Source organism: Nothobranchius furzeri, chromosome 17 (assembly GCF_043380555.1).
Source record: "Nothobranchius furzeri strain GRZ-AD chromosome 17, NfurGRZ-RIMD1, whole genome shotgun sequence".
Taxonomy (NCBI): domain Eukaryota; kingdom Metazoa; phylum Chordata; class Actinopteri; order Cyprinodontiformes; family Nothobranchiidae; genus Nothobranchius; species Nothobranchius furzeri.
In genome coordinates this window covers 47,063,822-47,086,681 of record NC_091757.1, presented here as the reverse complement: position 1 = coordinate 47,086,681, position 22,860 = coordinate 47,063,822, and the positions used below count along the sequence as shown (strand labels likewise).

At 42.4% G+C, this 22,860-nt stretch overlaps 2 protein-coding genes across 5 annotated transcripts in view; both read right to left on the bottom strand.

Annotated features, from left to right (window-relative positions):
- Positions 1 to 20,172, bottom strand: part of vps13a (vacuolar protein sorting 13 homolog A) — a 58,342-nt gene extending 38,170 nt beyond the window's left edge. For all 4 annotated transcript variants that reach the window (XM_015972715.3, XM_015972717.3, XM_015972716.3 and 1 more), the window contains exons 1-30: positions 19,964 to 20,172; positions 19,099 to 19,142; positions 18,978 to 19,020; positions 18,809 to 18,904; positions 17,511 to 17,612; positions 17,141 to 17,250; positions 16,927 to 16,986; positions 16,786 to 16,845; positions 16,493 to 16,573; positions 16,237 to 16,294; positions 15,173 to 15,300; positions 14,866 to 14,972; positions 14,588 to 14,759; positions 13,842 to 13,904; positions 13,512 to 13,644; positions 9,236 to 9,330; positions 8,984 to 9,126; positions 8,609 to 8,810; positions 8,415 to 8,529; positions 4,921 to 5,057; positions 3,588 to 3,720; positions 3,212 to 3,329; positions 2,990 to 3,125; positions 2,817 to 2,928; positions 2,544 to 2,719; positions 970 to 1,126; positions 808 to 887; positions 648 to 707; positions 347 to 545; positions 103 to 219 (exon numbers count right to left, since the gene is read on the bottom strand). In XM_015972715.3, coding sequence (XP_015828201.3) covers positions 103 to 219; positions 347 to 545; positions 648 to 707; positions 808 to 887; positions 970 to 1,126; positions 2,544 to 2,719; positions 2,817 to 2,928; positions 2,990 to 3,125; positions 3,212 to 3,329; positions 3,588 to 3,720; positions 4,921 to 5,057; positions 8,415 to 8,529; positions 8,609 to 8,810; positions 8,984 to 9,126; positions 9,236 to 9,330; positions 13,512 to 13,644; positions 13,842 to 13,904; positions 14,588 to 14,759; positions 14,866 to 14,972; positions 15,173 to 15,300; positions 16,237 to 16,294; positions 16,493 to 16,573; positions 16,786 to 16,845; positions 16,927 to 16,986; positions 17,141 to 17,250; positions 17,511 to 17,612; positions 18,809 to 18,904; positions 18,978 to 19,020; positions 19,099 to 19,142; positions 19,964 to 20,063 — 3,337 coding nt within the window. In that variant the 5' untranslated portion in view covers positions 20,064 to 20,172. The remainder of the gene's footprint in view (positions 1 to 102; positions 220 to 346; positions 546 to 647; positions 708 to 807; positions 888 to 969; positions 1,127 to 2,543; positions 2,720 to 2,816; positions 2,929 to 2,989; positions 3,126 to 3,211; positions 3,330 to 3,587; positions 3,721 to 4,920; positions 5,058 to 8,414; positions 8,530 to 8,608; positions 8,811 to 8,983; positions 9,127 to 9,235; positions 9,331 to 13,511; positions 13,645 to 13,841; positions 13,905 to 14,587; positions 14,760 to 14,865; positions 14,973 to 15,172; positions 15,301 to 16,236; positions 16,295 to 16,492; positions 16,574 to 16,785; positions 16,846 to 16,926; positions 16,987 to 17,140; positions 17,251 to 17,510; positions 17,613 to 18,808; positions 18,905 to 18,977; positions 19,021 to 19,098; positions 19,143 to 19,963) is intronic.
- Positions 20,173 to 20,548: 376 nt separating this feature from the next.
- On the bottom strand, positions 20,549 to 22,303 carry LOC107393835 (C2 calcium-dependent domain-containing protein 4C). Its single transcript, XM_015972446.3, has one exon. The coding sequence runs from the start codon at positions 22,190 to 22,192 to the stop codon at positions 21,068 to 21,070; it is 1,125 nt and encodes a 374-aa protein (XP_015827932.3). The 5' UTR covers positions 22,193 to 22,303; the 3' UTR covers positions 20,549 to 21,067.
- Positions 22,304 to 22,860: the final 557 nt, after the last annotated feature.

Below are 22,860 nucleotides of genomic sequence, written 5' to 3'. Positions count from 1 at the left end.
TTTAAGTCTGGGTCCACCAATATCTAAAGTTCTCCGAGATGACGTTTCTTCAAAAGCGTATGCTGCTAATGTGAAGAGAAGTGTGATCCATTCCATCCATACCTTCAATACTGATTTCTGAAATTCTGGCTTTCTGTCCTCGAATGAAAACTTTCAAGCAGTGCAGATCAGCTCTGATGTGCAGATTCACCACATCTGCATACTTGGAACGTTTTGGAGCTGCCAGAAGACCACAACAGGAGATGAGAAGCAGACTTTTAAACCAATAAGACCTCTGGAGAGAAACTCCACTGTGCAAAACAATTGTAAGTATGCTAAAATGATTGTGTGCAGCGTGATGAGTCACTCTTTTTCTTGGTTACAGCAGTTTCCTCCTTCTTTTCTCCTTCCCTCTCTGCCTCTGCCTCATCTTCCTCTGGGATGGCGGGAAGCTCTTCGGGCCCTCCTTCCTTCTTAGTTGTTGGAGGAAGAAGATTATTGAGGAAGTTCATGGCATTAAGGAGAGCCTCCGTGTGAAGATGGACATCCAGGGATGAGAAGGTCGCCTGATGAAAAAAATAAAAAGTTTATCAATAAAATATCATTACAGAGCAAATGTAAAACTGCTAAATGTTGTGTTTTAGTCCCGAAAGCAAGGGTTCTCGCACCTTGATCAGCTGCTCTGTGTTGCTGTGTTGGGTTTTAAACTCAGGACCGTTTTTGTCAGCCTGAAAAAACAGTCAATGTAAAATCAGTAGGTGATTCAACGCAAATATTTAAACCGAAAATAATGGATAAAGTTTGATTTCAACAAAGAATAATGAGTACTTTAATATATTCCAAAGTGAGGAGGTCATCTTTTTTATTGTCTAAAGTGGTGATCAGCTGAACCTGCTTATCCTCAGAATCTGCAAAGGTATGAAACAAACACAGGAATAAAAATGGGAACCAGATGAGCCATGAGCTAAAGCCATGCTGGTATCTACTGACCCATATATTCAGGACACTTCAGGCAGATCTCTCGCAGGTAGGTGTTGGACGACATGCTGAAAGTGCACAACTTCAGCTCGGTGCCGAGGCCTTCTATGTCCAGGTGGAGGACGGTAACCTCTAGACCGTCTGACATACGACACAACTGAACAGAACACTGAACAGAGAGAAGGACAAAGAAATGTACAGAGTACTTAATGTTCATTTTTTATTAATAATTGTTCATGTTTTAATAACAATAAAACTAGATTATTCCAGATTACAGTTATGCAAAACTAATTTGTTTCTATACAAAAAAAAAAAAAAAAAGAGTATGGGGTGGGTGGCTTTCTGTTAAAGGCCATTCAGTCCCTTTACCAGAGGAGCGTGAGTTTGGTCCACATAGTCGGTAGTAAGTCGGACCTGGACTCCACCAGGGCTGCCCTTTGTCATCGGTTCTGTTCATTACCTTTATGGACAGAATTTCTAGACGCAGCCGTGGTGTGGAGTGTGTCGAGTTTGGTGGCAGGAGAATCTCGTCTCTGCTTTTTGCGGATGATGTGGTCCTCCTAGCTTCATCCAGCTCTGACCTTCAGCTCTTGCTGGGTAGGTTCGCGGCCGAGTGTGAAGCGGCTGGGATGAGGATCAGCACCTCCAAATCTGAGACCATGGTTCTCGACCGGAAAAGGGTGGCTTGCCACCTCCGGGTCGGGGGAGAGGTCCTACCTCAAGTGGAGGAGTTTAAGTATCTCGGGGTCTTGTTCACGAGTGAGGGTAGGAGGGATCGGGAGATCGACAGGCGGATTGGTTCGGCGTCTGCAGTGATGCGGACGCTGAGCCGATCTGTCGTAGGGAAGAGGGAGCTGAGCCAGAAAGCCAGGCTCTCGATTTACCGGTCGATCTACGTCCCAATCCTCACCTATGGTCATGAGCTTTGGGTAATGACCGAAAGAACGAGATCGCGGATACAAGCGGCCAAAATGAGTTTCCTCCGTAGGGTGGCCGGGCTCAGCCTTAGAGATAGGGTGAGGAGCTCGGACATTCGGGAGGGACTCGGAGTAGAACCGCTGCTCCTCCAGATCGAAAGGAGTCAGTTGAGGTGGTTTGGGCATCTGGTCAGGACGCCTCCCTGGGGAGGTGTGTCGGGCATGTCCTGCCGGCAGGAGGCCCCCGGGTCGACCCAGGACACGTTGGAGAGGTTACATCTCCAATCTGGTCCGGGAACGCCTTGGGGTCCTGCCGGAGGAGCTGGTGGAGAAGGCCGGGGAGAGGACGGTCTGGAGCTCCCTAGTTGGGATGCTGCCCCCGCGACCCGTATAAGCGGAGGAAGATGACGACGACAAAAAAAAAAAAAGTTCAGCATTACATATCTAGAAATGAAGGAAAATGGGCTCATTTACAGTCAATTTTTGAATAGATATTGAGTTTTGTCCGCACCTTTTTCCTAGTTTTTCATTTCGACCCAGTGTAACTATGAGTCTGATGCTCCTGCTCTAGTGCGTAGCATCAGCTGATGCTAGTTAGTACTGTGTTGGATTGCAACATCCCTGTTAAATAACCGATTTTAAAGATTACACTTAAAGGTCTTACTTTACCTCACTGATCTCAAACTCTAGATTGAAGTCAATCATGTTCTTCTTAGTGTCTTCTTTGATAAGAGCTTGTCTTTTGCTTAAATCTGCATAGCGCAGAGGCATGGGGTTGTCTGGGAAGAAAGGTTTATCTCCGATGGGAGAACTGGGAGCGTCAAAAAACAAATCGTCCTCTGAACCTGTGAGGAAAAAAAAAACACACACACACTTTTAATTCCAGTCAAGAGCATTGGTTTTATAGACGTTGTATTTCCAGGATGTAAAACAGTGTCTCACCAAGTGAGGAGATGCTGACGGTCTCACAGGATTCAAACATGAGAGAAGAGCGCTGGTCGGCTAAATTCAGTGGTCTTCTAGGGGTGAGCTGAGGGGTGAACGACTGTCGTGTCTGAAAAGATTAAACAGATTTAAAATGTGGCCATAAGGAAAAAAGGGAGTTTCGCTTTTACCTTTGGGGCTGAAGTGTTGCGTGCTGCAGGTTTGCTCTCAGGCAGGGGGATACTTTCTACCAGCTCCAGAACACTCCGAAGTTTAGTATCGGATATTCGGAGGGACAGCAGAGGAAGTTTTCCAGACATCTTGTACCTGAAACGCAATGAGCCACACAGACCGTGTCAGTAATCACTCCTTATTCCTCCTGAGCGTGACCCATTAGAACACTGCATACTTACTTTGGCATGCGGGAGTCGGTAACTACCATGGCTCGACTGAAAACCACTTGCAGATCCACGGGCTCCAGGATGTGAAGTGGTGACCTTTTCTCTTTGCGAGCCTTTTTCCAGTCGACATCTATAAATATAAGAGTTTCAAATTTTCACAAATAAATATTTTAGAAAAAAGTCAATTTGTGAACAAGCTTAAAGATTCCTTAAACAGCAAACCGGCTTTGGGATAGAATCGTGTTAAATGTCTACCGTCAAACCCTTAGCAACAATTATATTATTTTATTATATCGAATATTAATTATTTTTAAATGATTCTGATCTCAATCATGAAATTAGAAAACAAACAAACAGTTTTCCTGTTTAGGTTTTGTGTGGTTCCTACCTGGTTTACTGTAAAGAAACTGCAGGCTGCTAAGCTGAACATCAAAGCTGTCGTATGCTCTGGACATGATGTCTTCAATGTTGCTGGAACCCACCGAGAGCTGCGGCAGATTCTTCTTGCTTTTACTGGACATCTGAAAAAACCAAAATGGCGGTGTCTCTAAATGGAAACTTTCAACGATTGATTTTAAAGGGACTTTATGGACTTTTGAATCTTTATGCTCGCGACTGCCCCCTCAGGCCAAAAGCGTAACGGCAGCTTCAACAGTAGGCTCGTGCACGAGGCACGCATGCTGTACGTGCACACTCCTTAACGAAAATAACAGCTGAGTGAGTGAGTGAGTGTGAGTGTGAGTGTGTGTGTGTGTGTGTGTGTGTGTGTGTGTGTGTGTGTGTGTGTGTGTGGCCCAGAGGACAGAGGACAGGAGAACGCGCAGCTAATTAATTAAATAATTTGGTTCTGTACCTTTCTCTTCAGCACAGCCAACAAAGGTTTATGATGGGTCAGTCTCCCTGCGTGCTCAGATCATTCCCTTCCCTTTGTTCCAAAATGAAAGTTGAACTCACATCTTTTTTATCTGTGAATTCAATGCCGTTCGGCGAGTCTCAAATAAAAATTTGGGCATCTTACTGTAAAAAAATATACCATTAATGTAAAAAAGAAACTCTAAATGAACGATGTTCACACCTAGAATCAAACCCGGGTCTTCTGCATGGGAGTCAGACATCTCTTACAAGGTGAGCTACACTCTAGTAGCATTCACACTCTCTGTAACTTTTATATCCTTGATGACACCTGAAACAACATCAAACCAAAGAACGGTTTGAAGCGAAAATGACTATTTTGTTGCTAATTTGCAGGAAATATCTAGAAGAAAGTTCTACAGAAAGTAGCTAAGGGTCCTCAGAAATGTAGCTAGCTTTGTCACTAGGCGTTAGGAACAGCGACAAAGTTGCTGAGTTGGCACTACCTAACTCTCTGCTGCTAAAGCTACTGATAGCAAATGCTACGGACTATGCCTGAGCGTGAACGCGCATGAAGCAGCCTGCTCGACCCGAGCATCTCTCTTCTTCTGTGATTTTACAGAAAAACAGGCAATCACAGTAAAAATGCCAGGGCTCATTCTACAGGACCAGGGCATTGCAGGAGAATGTATGAAGAAGAAATTTATTATTTCTATACATGTTTTGGCTGTCAAACTTCCTTATGGTCCCTTTAAGTCTTTGGAATACAGTACAAGTAATCCAACAAGCCCCAAAGCAAGGCCAGGTGATGATGGGAGGCTTGGGCTCTGATTCTACCAACTAAGGATTTACATGACAAACTTTCTGACCTTGAAATGACCAAGATCCAACAGCAAGATGTTCTGAGTCCCGTTGTAAAAGCCGCGTTGAGGGATTATGATGTAAGAGGCCATCAGGTTCAGCTTCAGGTCGAGGACTTTCTGTGTTTCGATCACATATAGTAACCCTGAAAAACAAAACTGCTTTTAGATAACACTCATTGCTTTAAAGTCAGTGTGCAACATTTTTCCTTGTTTACCATCAAATTCTGTGCATCATGTTTACAAACTTGTCCTTTTTCATTATTAATTCTCACCAAAGACTTTTCTAAATATTCCTATTAGCTTTAAATTTTACATTTTATAAACAGAAGCTGTGATTGACGCGCCACAGTCGAGCACCATCTTGAAATACCGTAGCCGTTTAGTAGGGCCTGCACGACTTTAATTTTTTTAAAGTCGACAGTCAAGTAATGAAAGTCGAGTCGACTTCGACTAGTCGTTGATGATGTCACACGCCGGAAGCGGGGGGAGGAGGAGGGGGGGGGGTCGGTCGGTAGGTTCGCTGGAGTTTTTGACAATTAAAATTGCGCCCACATTTTCTAAGTTAACACATCTCTTTTAATAACGGTAGTTTCTGCTTCCTACTTCAGTCCTCTCCCCCCTCCCCCTGCGCAGCAGCCGCAAACTCACTGATGCGCCTGCAGCCTTTCCTGCTGCTCTAAACATTAAAATAATTATTTCATTTTCTGTTCCTCACTTCTGATTACCTTCAGTGGTGTCTGTTTGTTGCAACCATCAGGTACAAAAACTAACTTGTTTTTATTTGACTATTTTTCTGTCCTGTCTGTTTATTATCTTCCTGCATCTCCTCTCAATCCTAAAGAAAAACCGCTACCTGCGTTCATATATATTCACCTTATGAGTTACCTTTGAACTGCAGTTCTAAAAGATCTACCGACCGCAAAAACAGCGGAGTGCCGCTGCTTGCCGGCCGACTACAACGGGACCGTTTTTGCTGCGGAGTTCATGCCGGAGTGGAGATAATGGAATCTTGGGGGTGTGTCACCGTAGGACAACAGGTGATGCGCCTCGCTCCGCAGCAGCGAAATGCATCAGGCACAAATAACAGACAGAAAACATGAAAGGAAATGAGCCGACATGAACGATCGCGTGTTTAATTTGTTTTTGAGGTGGTGGCACCTGATTTGGCGGTGCTCAGGACGCAATGTCTGGAGCGCGTCAACGATCAGAGCTTTGCATGCACAAACTGGTTAAGATTAGGATGGGGGTGAGGGAAGGTTTAATTGCAAGAGGGAAAATGTCACAGTTTGGTTAAATATCCGTTTTACCGCCGGTGTCAGTACCGCACAGCGCGTCGCCTCCGCCTCGATCCAGACGCGCAGGGGCTCATCACCTGCTGTCTTTTCCGAGGACTGCATCTTGTCAGTCATTATCACGTGACAGCGACTAGTTGATGACAGGCATAAAAAGTCACTACAGAGCCGTGAAGACGACTAGTCGACTAGTTCGTACAACCCCTACCGTTTAGGGACATTCAAGATATAATGCTACGCGTGTTCTCCTTCTGTTCCTCCGCCCTTCATGCACTCGCCACCTCTAAACCCAAGTTTCCCATCATTTTCCTCCACGAATAAAACATTTGCTGCATATCGTTTTGCTCCTTAAGTCGCGGGTGAATCAATGTTCATGTTTTCAGTTTTTCCGTGAGGTATTTTTAAAGTTGCTCCGATTGCCACTAGAGATTTTCGGCTCTCTCTTTATTTATTTATTTATTTTTTGAGGGGTGGCTTTCATTGACAAATTTAAAACAAGCGGCATCCTGGCCAATCACAAGCTTGCACTCAATGTTTGGAAAAGTGGGCTCTTCTCTGTTCGTCCTTGCGTGCCTGTTGGAGAGCCCTCACTACGATGGATAATGGTGTTGCGTGTCTCCGTACCGACGCAGACTGAGAAGTATAATTTAGGTTTTAGGCGCAGCAGACGCAATGCACACGGCAGCACTGGAGCGAGAAGACAGCAGCTGCTGCAAATGACTGATCAGGCCACGGACAGAGGACGCTCTAATCCATGCAGGAAGCAGCAGAAACAGTAAGTAAAACTTGCAAACAGTTGAAAGCTGTGGGGCCTTTTTGATGCGTGTGGGCCACTGTGGATGCAATAACTACTCTGACCGGAGTGGCGCTAATGAGTCGAATATTTTTACACACTGGGACTTTAATTAATAACTGCAAAAAATATTGCCCATGCTATGGCTTCAGTGACATAAACACGATTATTTTCCTTATGACACTAAGATAAAATAACCATATTTAGGTAATTAAACAACGTTACACAAAACAGGGAAGCCAAGTGCTGTTTTGGGTTCTTATTTTACACTTTGTGTTTTTACCAAACATTCATAAAAATAACACACAAACACCCAAATTGCAATCACATATTTGTAAAAAGGCCGATGTAAATACTGCATGACTTTAAATGAGTGGGATGGTTTCGGTTACATTATTTAAAGTTTATTTCATAAATTTTGATGAAACACAACTCAAGTCTAATTTACCTACTACCAATTGCAATCTAATAACATGATTCATGTAATTTTCTGAAAATACTAAAATGGGTTAAAAGGCATAAGGCCACGTATACACGTAGCCATTTTATTTTAATCCTCACCCACCCATCTGGAAAAAAAAACACTTGGGTCCACACCACCTCGTTTTTCAGCAAAACTATCCAGGGCCTTAAAGAAGCTAATTCAAGCATGCCTGGTTAAAAAAATAAACATTTTAGGTTTAATAGGTCATGACAACTCTGAGAGGCGAATTTTTTGTAACTCATTTGTTTTGATGTAAATTAAGCTTGAAATGATTAATTATTAGGGGTGTGTCCTTTTGATTGACAGGTAGCAGATGAACCGTTAGCGCTAGCAGCTTCAGGGAAGGCCTCAGCCATGGCATCGTGTTACGTGTTACATGCTAGAGGGTAGAGGGTAGCAGAGTCGCTCAACCACGGTTTTATGTCCAAAAGCACCTGCTAACCTCTGTTAGCTTTGGTTAGCTCAGTTAGCTCATCGCTACATAGGCTCAGAGTTAGATGGGTGTCAATCCCCCCCCCCAAAACTTTCGGCTCCATTTTTGTATTTTCAGGGAGTAATGAGACACGTGACATGGTCAAGGTGGCGGTGGTGGGAACCACCTGCTGGACTCCAATGCATCTCTTCCGAAACATACGGGTGATGGTGGAGAGAGCAATTGGAGCACATGTGTCCGTGGGAATTAGAAAATCTCCACTGTGGTTTGAGGTTTTTGTAAGAATTGCTTTTGGTGACGATGATCTTTACTTTTATCTGGACGACTGGTCAAACCATGGAAAAATGTCTTCATTGTGTGGGATACCCAGCTACGTGTGCAAACACTGTTCAGGATGTCATTACACATTTAAAAGAAGGAATGTAAACATTTGCTCATCGGAGACTTGAGCCTTGAGCCGATGGCGTGGGTCTGCTGTTGTTCATGTGTGAAGCTCACCGGTGGCTGTGCGGTCTCTGAACTGCTCCAGCTTCATCAGGGTTGCATTGGTGAGCTCATCTAGCTGCAGGTTGTCAGGCGGACGGAAAAACGCCGACATGCTGTTTACCGTTATCTACACAGACCAAACACACTTTATAAACACTGTTTCTATTTTATTTACACAAACACACACAGCGACACACATCACTCACTGCATCGTAGATGATTTCCAGCGGTTGTGATTCTACATGCAGCCGCTGGTTTGCGCTCTCGTCCAGCGGGTTGGTCTCAAACAGGATGCACAGCAGCGGGGTTCCTGCTCCTGTGGCTGCCTTCCTGGATGAAAGGAGGGTTGGTGCGGGTCTGTCAGCGGCCAGACCGGTGACTTCGAACAAACTGAGCTGGGCTGTGATTCTGACAGGGGAAAAACCAACTGAATATCAGTGACATCTTAAGGAGGCAATGTATTAAAAGGTAAAAATCCGTATAACTGGTTGAAAAAGTTGAGACGTTGGAAATACCCTAAATTTGCAGAAAACACACATTATTAACACAACAGTTATTCTAAACACAAATATTTGACAGACTTGATGGCCTGAGCTCCTGGTCTCTGAGTGAGCGTTGACTTGAGCTCCCCAACAGTCAGCCTGATGATTTCATTTTTGTCCTTGTTGTCTTTGATGGACACAGAGAGCTTTTCCATGTGGAAATTCACCTTCATGTCTTCAAACTAAAAGTAAATAAATAATCAAATATAACATTAATCTGCACAAATGATGCATTAGTTGTATAGTAGCAGCCAAACAGGAGCACAGATGCGTGGGAGGAACACGACTCACTTTCTTTGGCAGGTTGGGATTAGCAGCAGTTTCACTGTATCCGATGGCAGTGTAGAGCTTGGCTTTTTCAGCGGGGGTTAAAAATTCATCAAAACCTGAGACACAGGGATGGTGCAAAGGGGAAAATGGTGTAAAGAACTGGCGTTGAAAACATGCTGCTGAACTTTGACTTCATCACACACAAGGGCTCTTATCGAGACAATTTTTCCCATGTCAATAAATTTGATAATAAAAAAATGAAAAGATGTGTGTAGGTTGTAGGGTTGTCACGGTAACCGGTGTAGCGGTAAACCTCGGTAAAAAAGTTGACAATAATAATAACCGTCTTGTTTTTTTTAAACTATATTATCTCGGTGGATTATCGTGGCTGCGGTGTAGGCGCGGTGACCCTTACCAGCCACCGTATCATCTGCTGAAGTTGCCGGCGGCACATGCACGCTTTGTTGTTTACGGCCAAAACTTTCTTGAAGCTAAAGCTGAAATAATGGCCAGAGGAGACGGCAGCGCTCAGGACATTTATTATCCCTCAAAGAAGACAAAGTGGGAAGTACGGGCATTTTTTGGATATTTGAAGAATGCCGAGGGACAGCTGATAGAAGACGGCTATCCTGTTTGCAGCACGTGCAGAAAAAGTGTCTGTGAAAGGCAGCAACGCTTCAAATCTCATGACACATCTGCGTGACCATCACCCACAACTCTACAGTCAACACAAGGCAAGCTAACATTAGCGCTTTAGCTAAAATGCATGATCCGAGGATTTGGGTTGAGGGAGAATGCAATGAGTCGCTATATAAAGCAGCTGCAGCACCGCTACCTGCATATAAACCGTGTCGTGGACACCTCCATGTTGAAATGACGCTATGCATTACGGGGCTCCCAGGGGCAGATAAGAGTTGGTCTCTCTCTGAGAATAATTATGAATTTAACAATGATTACTGTTACACTTCTTTATGGTCTCCCCAACAAACTCCTTCATAAACTGCAACTGGTCCAGAATTCAGCAGCCCGTATTATCACCAGAACCCCTTCCTTTCACCACATCACACCGGTTCTCCAGCAGCTTCACTGGCTCCCAGTTAAATTCAGGTCCATCTTCAAAATTCTCCTTCATACCTTCAAAGCAATCCACAACCTCTCTCCTCCATATATCTCAGACCTTATAAGTATTCACACCCCGTCCAGTTCACTCAGATCTTCTTCTTCCATCCATCTTGCGGTTCCTTCTTCCCGCCTCGCTACCATGGGGAGCAGAGCTTTCAGCCGCTCTGCTCCTCGACTCTGGAACTCACTTCCCCCAGACATCAGGAACGTCGACAGTTTTACCCTTTTCAAAACAAAACTCAAAACACATATGTTTAAATCTGCCTATAACCTCTGATTTTATTGAACTGTTTCTCTCTTTGTTTTTTCTTCTTTGGGTTTTATTATTGTTTTATTGTATTTTATTACGTGTTTTGTGTAAAGTGACCTTGGGTGTCCTGAAAGGCGCTTTTAAATAAAATGTATTATTATTATTATTATTACTGCCTGATGACATTTTCCCAAATCTGCAAATCTCACTGGAACACAAACCGAGGACAATATTTCCTGATATAGGGTTTAGTACTCAAGTAAGGGTAAAAAAGTATCTGATTAGAAGGCTACTTGAGTACTGAGTATCATCTGATCTAATATTTTTAAAATGATGACATCAAACAGACAAAAATAAGAAGTTATGGGCAAATATTGGTATTTCTTAGGTGTGTTCTTGCTGTGTCTTTGTAAATCCATGCTTTTCGTTCTTTTTTAAACACAGAAACAGTTTTGTTTACCTGTTTGTAGCTACGGTTTCGCCGACAGCTGCCGGCTTCTTCAGGCTGACGCTGATGGTGGCGCGTCACTTCCTTCTCCGTTTATCTGCGGGCAGCAGAGGACGTTGTCGCCCTCTACTGCCCGCTCTCCCCTCTCCGACGATGCAGTCCCATGCGTGGTCCAGCGTGTAAACTCCGTCGTCCCTGTTCATGGTCCCACATCCACGTCTCCTTATCTCTATCGCTTCCTTGATCCATCTTTTGTATTTTTGTTGTTCAGTGGTTATGATCCGTGTGCTGTCCCAGTCCATTATATGGTTTTCTCTTAAGCAATGATCTGTTACGGCTGACTTTTTTATTGTACTTTCTGCTTCTTCTTTTGCTGCTCGTGTGTTTACGATTTGCCTCTTTCTCGCACTCCTTTCTGTGTTCTATTGTCCGTGTATTGAGTTGGCGTCCGGTTTCTCCTATGTATGTTTTATTGCATATTTTGCATGGGATTTCGTAGATGACTCCACATTTTTGTCCAGCTGATATTTTGTCTTTTGGGTGTACTAATCTGTTTCTAACTGTTGTGTATGGCTTTGTCGGTGTGTTTATGTTGTGTTTTTTCATTGTTGCTCTTATTTTTTCCGTTATGCCTCTGATGTATGGTAGGGTTATCACTGGTTTTGGTTCTTGTCTTTCTGGGTTTCTGGTTCTTTTTTTGGGTTGTTCTTTGCTTTCTGTTTTTGTTTGTTGTTTTCCTTTGTTTATTGCCCATGTCGGGTATCTGCAGGTCTTTAAAGCGTGTTGTATGTGTTTGTCCTCTTGTTTACGGTCTCTCTCTTCTGTTATTATGTTTGCTCGGTGATATAATGTTCTGATTACTGACATTTTGTGTATGGTGGGGTGTTCTGATGTCCATAATAAATATTGGTCTGTGTGTGTTGGTTTCCTGTATGTGTTTATGTTTAGGGTCCCGTCGGTCTGCCTGGTGATTTTCATGTCCATAAATGCTATGCTGCCTTCTGTTTCTAACTCATAAGTGAATTTTATGTTGCCCGTGTCGTCAATATTGTTTAAGTGTTGTGTTAGTGTTTCTGTTTGACCTTTTGGTATGATTTCCAGTAAGTCGTCTACGTAGCGTTTCCATAGTTTATTTTGCAGTTTGGGGGGGCGGTGGCTATGGCTTTTTGTTCCACGCTTTAAAGACCTGCAGATACCCGACATGGGCAATAAACAAAGGAAAACAACAAACAAAAACAGAAAGCAAAGAACAACCCAAAAAAAGAACCAGAAACCCAGAAAGACAAGAACCAAAACCAGTGATAACCCTACCATACATCAGAGGCATAACGGAAAAAATAAGAGCAACAATGAAAAAACACAACATAAACACACCGACAAAGCCATACACAACAGTTAGAAACAGATTAGTACACCCAAAAGACAAAATATCAGCTGGACAAAAATGTGGAGTCATCTACGAAATCCCATGCAAAATATGCAATAAAACATACATAGGAGAAACCGGACGCCAACTCAATACACGGACAATAGAACACAGAAAGGAGTGCGAGAAAGAGGCAAATCGTAAACACACAAGAGCAGCAAAAGAAGAAGCAGAAAGTACAATAAAAAAGTCAGCCGTAACAGATCATTGCTTAAGAGAAAACCATATAATGGACTGGGACAACACACGGATCATAACCACTGAACAACAAAAATACAAAAGATGGATCAAGGAAGCGATAGAGATAAGGAGACGTGGATGTGGGACCATGAACAGGGACGACGGAGTTTACACGCTGGACCACGCATGGGACTGCATCGTCGGAGAGGGGAGAGCGGGCAGTAGAGGGCGACAACGTCCTCTGCTGCCCGCAGATAAACGGAGAAGGAAGTGACGCGCCACCATCAGCGTCAGCCTGAAGAAGCCGGCAGCTGTCGGCGAAACCGTAGCTACAAACAGGTAAACAAAACTGTTTCTGTGTTTAAAAAAGAACGAAAAGCATGGAAATATTGGTATTTTAAAGACTAAAGGGGGAAAATGTAAACAAATAAACAACATAATTATAAAATAACAAATTTTAGGCTAAATGTAGACACAAACTGAGGACAATATTTTCCTGATATACAGGGTTTATTTAGTCATCTGAAAATGTAACACGTTTAAAAAAATACCACGATAATACCGAAAACCGTGGTAATTTTGGTCACAATAACCGTGAGGTTAAATTTTCACACCGTGACAACCCTAGTAGGTTGGCAACATTCATCTCCCTTTAAGAAGCTGCACCACCTTGAGTCACGTAAAAATGTGACTCACGATAACTACAGGTGTGTGCAGTGGGGATGTCACATGTATTACCTCCATTTATAGTTATGGAGGTGAAATCCCCAATATATCTTGATATTCATTTTTGGCCACATTGCCCAGTCCTATCACACAGCGTCACGTTCTCAGGCTCATGCTTTATTGATTTCTAGTTTTAGAAACTTACTTCCAGTCTTGGTCTCTTTTGTTTGTGTTTCAGCTTCTCCTCCCCAGCTCCACATCCAGCCAAACCAACCCTGAGACTGCTCCTCCTCCATCTTCATCCCTGGACGATAAATACGCAACCCAGCCTTGCTTGCCTGGAGAAATAAAACATACAACACTTCACACTTCCCATTCGTGGAGCCCCATATTTATAGACTGACATTATTATTATTATTATCAATAATTAAAAAAAAAAGTCTAATTTTGTGCTATTATGAGTTTTCGGAGGTTTGATGAAATTCGTGAGCAAGTCACAGATACCAAAAAATGTGCACTATTTTAAAACGCTTACCTCTACTTCAGCCTGCTGCCTAGCCAGTGTGATGTTAAAAATATCCAAGGTCTTCTCAGTCTCCTGAGAATAAAAACAGACAAAAAAAATGTATTTATTAAAATAATTAGACTGGTGGGGCAGAGAGACGAGGGAAGAGACCTAATCTAAAATATTTCAGGTACCTGTCTGAAAATAACAATCAATCGACCATTTCAAAACAAAAACATATGTATACTAAATGATTTTGAAGTGAATAACTGTTGGATAAACTGAGCAGAAACCATCACATATCAATCAATTTACGTGTGTGTGTGTGTGTGTGTGTGTGTGTGTGTGGTGTGTGTGTGTGTTTTCCGTCTTCTCAAACCCCCAGCGAGTCGCGGCGAATGGCTGCTCATACTGAGCCAGGTTCTCAGAGGTTCCTTCCTGTTAAAGGGGAGTTTTCCTCTCCACTGTGGCTATATGCTAGTTTAGTATGGGGGTTGCTGTGAAGTCTGACACAACAAGTCAGTGACTCGAGGCAGTCTGCAGGGTTCCTCATTTTGGAAACTTTTAACTAATCGGCTTAATGAACTGAACTCAACTGGAATGTTTACTTTGTGAAGTGCCTTGAGACAAATATTGTCGTGATTTGGCGCTACATAAATAAACTGAACTGAATTGAAATAACATGACCTTAAGACCAAAGATCTCCTCTAAATATCAAACTAATATAGTTTTGTCATAATACTTCATGTCTATTATATTCAGGTTTTGTAGCCCACCTCTAGCTGCTTGAGAAGCTCATCACTTGGCTTCTTGCTGGTGATTTTAGTCTTGTAGAGCTCTCTGTAACACTTTGCCGTCTTCCGGTGCCGCTGAATGCGTTTCCAAGACCACATATGCAGACGTGGCTTCACGTCCACCTCCAGGATGCCTCTGATCACATACTTCCACCTGAAATTCAGGTACATGACAACACACCATCAGATGCTCTATCCGTGTAAATAAGCAAAGTGGTAGCAAAACATCAAATATATATGATACTCAAGGGGTTACTGACCATTTGCGAGCATTCTTGTGAATGTGTACATCAGGTCTGTACTTCCTGTATGGCAGGTTACGAGACATCATATCTACAGAGCCAAGCAGCTCTAAGATGCTAATGTACTAGAAAGACAGGAAGTTAGTAATTACTAAGCAGCAGAGTGCTGGAGTGCAGTTATTATCTCAGACTGTTTATCTTCTGTTTTTACTGGTGGCATTCAGATCACACACACACACACACACACACACACACACACACACACACACACACACACACACACACACACACACACACACACACACACACACACACACACACTAACCTGAGGTCTGTTGAGCTCAATGGCCACCTCACGAAGGTTGACCATTAAATCGACTTTAGGAGAAGAAAAATCCACATCTGACCTGGGATTCATCCGCAGTTTAGCATCAGCAGAAATGGGACGAAAAACTGTGGACCAGCAAAACCAAATAGATCTTTTGTTTTCAGGATGAAAAAATAAAACCTCTGATGCATTTTTGTTTACAGGGATAAACAACAAATCTGCATTTCCTGAGACATTTATATGGTTAATTATAGGGCTGCACGATATTAGGAAAACCTGCGATATTCGGTAACAATCATTAATATTGCGATGACGACATTACTTGCGATAAATAAAAACTTAACTCAGGAACAAAAATAATCAAAAACAATAAAAAAAATCATAAAAGTGAAAAAAGCTAACGATGTGACGAAAGGGAAAAGGAAAACAAGAAAAGGCAATCAGTGGATCCCAGGAAAAGCAGAATCAGCATAAAGAGCAGAACAAAGCTAACTCAGGTGTTTGCCAACTATCAAAATGAAGTGCCGTCCGCCTCGGAAGCGGGCATCTAACCTATGAGAACCCACCTGATTGGCCAAATGGGTGAAGAGCTCTATTTGATTTGTTAAAAAAACATCATGCTTGTGTTTGATTGACAGAATGCGTTATGTGTAGCAAACATTTGAGCTGACCATTCATTCATTGCGATATTCATCTGTTCTTTGCGATATGCATATTGTGCATGCTGATACCGCGATAACGATATATTTACGATATATTGTGCAGCCCTAGTTAATTAGGTTTTCTTAGGTAGGGATTGAGACAGTCATGCCATATGTGAGTGAAAATCAAAACAATAGCTGTTAAGATGACCTGAAACCTGTTAAAATGCAGTGATGGTAATTCAAAATGTGTCATGCGCTCATTTATAAAAGGCAGCGTGATGTTCGTGTAAAGATTATTCACATACCAAACTGTTTGAAGAACACTCTTTATTCTTCTCATGTGACATCTGTGTTTAGGTGTGTTAAGGGTTGGGTTTGTACAAATATTAAATTAAAGGATGACACTGAGACACTCACTGAAGTCGTGGCTGGCAGGGAGAGAATGAGGGATTTCCATGCTGCTCTGAAGGCATCGCTATTAAGAGAAATGATGAGAGAACATTTAAAATATCACAATCTCTCTTTTATCATTTACTTTTTTTCCAAATCAGGCTTTAAAGATAAGCATTTCTACAGACGTGTGTTTCATATGTAATACAGAATACTGCGTAACCTTCTATGTCAGCTATGATCAAAAATAGGATGCAAGCAGCGGGACGGCAGTTTGACTCACCAGGGCCTCCTCAGGATTGTGATTGGAAAAGAGAACAGAGTTGACATTCCAGTAGGCAAACAAGTTGTCCAATCGAACCAACTGAATAAAGAAAAACACAAAAGCAATTAGAGTGACGAGGCCGCTTACTGTGTTGATGAGAAAAGCCGTGTTGAAGTCTGGCTGATAGCCAAGAGGAAGCTAAACGGAGTCCTAGAACTTTACAGATTAAAATGTTTCATAGAAGTGAATCCCACTGGCTACGTATGAGAGAACAGACAGACAGAAATGTTTTTCATTATTTATTGTTCTACCTTAAAGAAAAGCCTGGCCTTCTCATCCAAAATACTGGGATTCCAGTTCGAATCAGCAGTCTGATGAGAAAAAAAACAATAACAGGGTCAAATCACAGCAAATAGAACAGAATAGGAATAAGTACATTTATAAACACTTACCTGGAGGCTGAGGTTTTTAAGTGACACTCCAAACGACAAAGGGCAGTTTGGATTAGTGACCTGCAAGACAAGGAAAACGTCTAAACGCAACAACCTACAAGATTTAAAGTAACATAAACATGTTACCAAGTTCCGACCCTTTCTTTATCATTTACAAACTAAATTGTGAAAGGATTTGATTTTTTTAATCCAGAGACTCTTCTTAAATACTCACATCATCTTCATAGCGAACGTGAATATTTGAGATCTTGATCTGCAGGTTTTTGATGACCTGAGTCACGAGTTTTTCCACAAACGTGTCCTGCTTCTCCAGTTTAGGGTTTTCTGTCAAACACAATAAAACACGATACTTGCACTTTGCATGCTTTCTTTTCTTTAGGATTAAAGTTTGACGCAAATCTTTTCAGATAATAATAAACGAAGCAGAAGTGTCTGCAGCTTAGATCAAAACTGGGTTTGGGCCATCAGAAACTGGTGCCTCGAGGCCGCTACTGATAATGTAGTCTTTAATGTCAAGAATATTTAAAATGTTTCTATTAAAAAGTAAATAATATGACGTTTAATTTAATTAACTGAACTCTGACCTTGCTCAGCAGCCTTCAGCTTTGTCTCCTCTATTCGCTGCAGTTCCCGCTGACGAGCTTCCTGTAGCTGCTTCTCCTCCTTCTCAGCATCGTATTTTATGCCTGAAATGCAAAGGAGCAAAAAATACATTAAAGTGGCAGTGTGTAGTTTCCTGGTGCTAGGGGGCGCTACATACATTTCAGGGTAGTTTTACACCATATCATTCTGATTGTTTCTAGTTTATGGGGCAGCAGTAGCACAGGAGGTAGAGCGGGTTTCCAGTAATCGCAAGGTTGCAGGGTTGAACCCGGCTCAGGACAGAGAACTCTGCTGTTGTGTCCTTGAGCAAGACACTTAACCCACCTTGCCTGCTGGTGGTTGTCTGAGGGACGGGTGGCGCCTGTGCTCGGCAGCCACGCCTGTCAGTGTGCCCCAGGGCAGCCGTCATCGCCTTCAGTGTGCGAATGTGTGTGAATGGATGAATGATACAATGTTGTGTAAAGCGCTTTGGAGTCCTCTGACTCTGAAAGGTGATATTCAAGTGCAGGTCATTTATCTTAGATCATAAAAAAAAACATTACGGTAAATGTTACGTGTGCAGCAGCAAGCATGCCACCTCTGCGTGACTCCACAGACTTTGATGGTCCTTCAGTTAATTGCATCGAGAGAATGCAATGCTGATTAAAGTTTTCTGGCTCTGTAGTTTCTGGATCTGTTCGGGGTCCTGCGCCTGCCGATGATGTCACCCCACTACAGCAATACCAGTCGACCAAAATATATTGCATCTCTTTTTCGATTGTGTTCTTTCAAATGTTTTGTAAAGAGTTTAGCAATTTTGGGCAAGACACTTAACCCACCTTGCCTGCTGGTGGTGGTCAGAGGGACCAGTGGAGCCAGTGCTCGGCAGCATCGCCTCTGTCAGTGCGCCCCAGGGCAGCTGTGACTACATCGTAGCTCATCCCCACAAGGGTGACTGTGTGTGTGAATAGGTGAATGACTGATTATGTTGTAAAGCACCTTGGGGGGTTCTGAGACTCTAGAAGGCTCAATATCAAATACAGGCCATTTACCATATTTCCAGAGAAACATACACATAGTCTCTTTAAACTTTATATCACTGCAAATTCATATGGTTTAGAATAAATTTGTCCTAGAAGACAGGAATACAAATAGAAACAGGTTTTAGTTTTGGAATGACATTTTTTGACAACTGGTTAATAGTCTTCCTAAAAAAAAGTGTAAAAGAAAAATGTTGTCATCTTCAGCACAGAGCAAAATTAAAACTCAATGTTTATGTGTTTTGAGTTTGTGAACTTACTTGCTGTGGGAACTATTAGTAGGTAGACCCCATCTAGTGTGGCCTCTACTGATTGGGTGTAGAGGTTTTTCCAAGGGATCTTCAGCTCCAGACGTCCTAATAACAAAAAACACAGTGAAAAAGGTACCAAAACGAACCAAGCCTGGTGAAACGAGACCATCAATCTTACCTATGTGGCCAGCTCGGACTTTAAAGGGTATATCTAGTTGACTCTGCAACAAAGAAACATAAAACTCCAGAATTTATTACTGGGTTAACACTGGTTGATTTAGCATTAAACAGCAACTTACCAAGGCATTTTCCTTTATCTCAAGATTTTTAAGAACCGCATCACCTGCAATGACAATAATACATATAGGCTGTTGCCCCGTGTGCTTAAAACATGAAGGATGTATTAAAGTGTATGTGCAGCATCTGAATGAGGCATGTCTTCAGGCAACAGAAATAAAATCCAGTAAGACCTGACACTGGATCTGAGACAAACTTAGCTAATATATCAACTAAATGAAGCTATTATGTATTTTTCATACATTTTATCAAATAACCCAGATCAAGATATGTGTCTTTGTGACAGGCTGCAGATATGATTTGGAAGTGGTTCATCCCTTGAGTACAGGAAATATAGGAGCATATAGAAACTTAAGCCAAAACATTTAAAATAGAAAATGCATTAAAGGCTGGCTACTTGGAAGCAAAATCTAAAGAAATTAGTAAATCAAGACTTTATGTTTCTACATCTGATTACAACAAGCACTTCAAACATGCACTCAGCGTTCCGGGGTTTAGCCTGGCGGGTTTGGCGAAATGAAAATTATGGTAGATTGCTTTAGTCTTAAGAATGCAACTCACGAGTCTTAACCTGGCTCTAGGAAAGGGCGCGACCCTGAACTACTCGCTTCCCAGAAACTTCAAGAAATCAAAGAGGCATGCCGAATAAACCAAAGAGAAATTAACTGATATTTAACTGAAGAAAAACGCGTTTTCAACGCTCTCCAAATCAGCACGTGAATGCAGTGCCGTGCTCATATTGTCTCGCCAAAGTGCACAGCGACAGCAGCTGTGAGACGGTGTCTGCTCAAACGTCAGCTAGCTAGCTAGCGTGTATTTGCAGTTAGCTAGCTAGCTTAACAAACGAGCAAACCCAAGTTCACTTACCTCCCCAAATGCCAAGCTTCAGCTGGGAGCTGTCAAGGTTCACAACGTAGTCTCCTAAAAACCTGTTGAGGACATCCACTACCACGCTCTCGAGCACCATTTTTACGACCCTTTCATCTGTGTGTCAACATGTTTACATTCAGCAGACTTTTGATGTTTTAGAGTCAGAATAGTGAAACATTCGACGTGTAGGGGATTGCGCTCTACGTCACGCCGTAACATCCGGGTTTGAGAATTTATGGCAAGTCGTTGTAACATATAAATAATGAACCCAAGTCGTTGTAACAAATAAATAATGAACCTGCACTCCTCAGTAAACTTGTCAGATAGTGTGTTTAAATATAAATACCTTATAAAAACCTGAAAGCAAAATGTGTTTTTTGGCCACTTGAAAAATGACTGAAAATCATTTTTGCATGATGTTGGATCTTACAAGGTTAAAAGTAGAGCTTATATGCAACAAGAAGAAATTGGAGTGAGACAAAACATGATCTGTGCATGTATTTTACTGAATACAATGCTTAAACTAATCAAAAGTTTATTATATCAAGCAAGCACAGAAAAGGCTGAGTGCATTCAGTAGTGGGCATTGTTCAAAAATCAGAACGTTCATTTTTCAAACAAAATTAACAAAATGAAGCTGCATTAAAGACACAGTGCAAGGTTGCATTCGAATAAGTACACTTACAAACAGTAAATTATGTTTTAATAAACGTCTGTGGTAGCTTGTTTAGTATCACAAACACAGTACAGAATACTAAAGAAGAGATTATGACAAATACTTTTTTCATGTAAGTAGAGCAGTGTCTCTACAATAACGATAAATGACAAAAATAGTATAATAATAGATAAATAACATTAACAACATACTTTTTGCCTCTCAGAGACATCATTACTATCAATTTGACATCATGTTTTGTAAAAGTGCTCAAACAGCTTATCTTACCGAATATCCAGATAGTTTTTCCACTTTATTTACAACACTGGCACATCCATTTTTGCCTGTGGTGCAAAAGCATCCTAAGATCATAAATCACACAGTATGTCTTTACTGTGCATCACCTCAAAACACTGTTAAGGTAAATGAATCCTAAAATAATACTCTTATGCTAGTTCCCTAAGAAGCAGTAACTGCTTTAGTGGTACACTGGTCATTCCGATCACCACTCCCCTCCTCAGGGCTCCAGCTGCAGGTTTGTTCACCACTTTCACCCTGAGCTGCAGTTCCACTAGATCCTTGTGACTGAGCTCTGTGAAGAAGAAATCCTCATTAAACACAGGGCTGCGACAGTTCCTGATGGTGGCGCTCTTCTGCTGCTGCAGCTTCCCTGGTGTGAGACACAGACTGACTGCACAGTTCAGGGTGCACTGGTCTGTTTCATCACTCAAACCTTCCACAGACACCACGCGCACCCTCAGCGAGTAAAGGGTTGAGGAATTGTTGTTGGAGAATGTTGTTTGTTCGGCTGAGAGGTGAACTTTGCCGAATCCTTGTAAGGGAAGGACGTGTTCATGTTGAAGTCTCTCCTGGCATTGGAGAATGTCCAGTGAAGGGGGGACAGGTGGGGACAGGGTGAGCGAGGGTTCCTCTGACGTTGGAGGGCTACAAGGAGAGGATGTTAAACTCAAACCAACCTTCTGCAACCTCCCACTTTTCTCCTTGATCTCAAACAGTAAAGGACAGGATTTAGTTTGCTTGAGGCAACCACGTCTTGATGGGACGATGTTGGGTGACTTGTAGCAGGACCCAAAGGGAGAGTCGTCGTCAGAGGAAGGAGTTTCCCTTTCACTGCTTCCTGCTCCTGGACGGTGTTTGCATGAAAACAGTTCAAACACGTACCCAGAAGATTTAGAAAGGAGCAAAGACTCTTTCCTTCGAGTGTTGGGCCTCTCATACAACCCAACCAGACCATAGTCTTCTGCAGAGAAGGGCAGCGGTTTCTTTGAAGCCTTCTGAGACGGTGATGTCTGCGTAGCACTTGAATACTGCTTTTGATGGTCCAGGAATAGTTGACCTTTCTCCACTTCTGGCAGAGGACTCCTCCTGCAAAGCCGTGGAGGCAGGCAGAACTCTGGGATGTTATCCGGTGTAATGATGTTGCTGTGCAGATTCTGGGATGAGCCGGTCTTAGATGAAAACGGAAGATCCTCCTCACCTTTCCTCATGTAGCGATTCAGCTCTTGGGGAATGTTTTCCACTCTCTCCCTGATCTTCCCGAAGACCCACATGATTGATTTATGGTGATGTCTGCCAGCAAATCCAAATCCCCTTTGCAATTAAAACAAAATATATTGTTTAAACTAAACCTTATTTCAACAAATTATTAAAGTTTCGTTTAAGAAGTGAAATAAATATTCTTTTCCCACCTGTGAGGATGTGATGAAGCTTTTGCTGAAGAGAGATCTGCTTGTGTGTGACGCGTGTGACAGATTTTAAAGGTTACCCCATGTTTATTCGTCATTGGTCTGCCTCCCACCCCCGCTTAAAACAAGCGTTCCCTATTTATCGCACGCAAGAACGCACATCGCATTCTCTGTGTATTGGGAAACTCTTCTCAAACTGGGGCGGTGACTCATCGGATCAGGTGCATTGATGTGCATTTAGCTGTGATGTCAGTTTCCCAGGATGTCTGACTTTCTATAAAGGCTTAAGACATTAGGCTTTAATATTCAAAAGTCAGCTGAAATGCTACATATGTTAGCATATGCATATTAGCTGAGATGATAAAATTTAAACCTGATTCTGAAGATTATATTTTCTATATTTGATTAAACGTGTTGAGAGCTGATGTCTCGTTCAAAGACGCGAGTGTCACGGACGGTCACGCAGCATCCTCTGCCTCAAAGCTCTTCTAACCTTTACACCGCTGTTTGTCTCTCTCTCTCTCTCTCTCTCT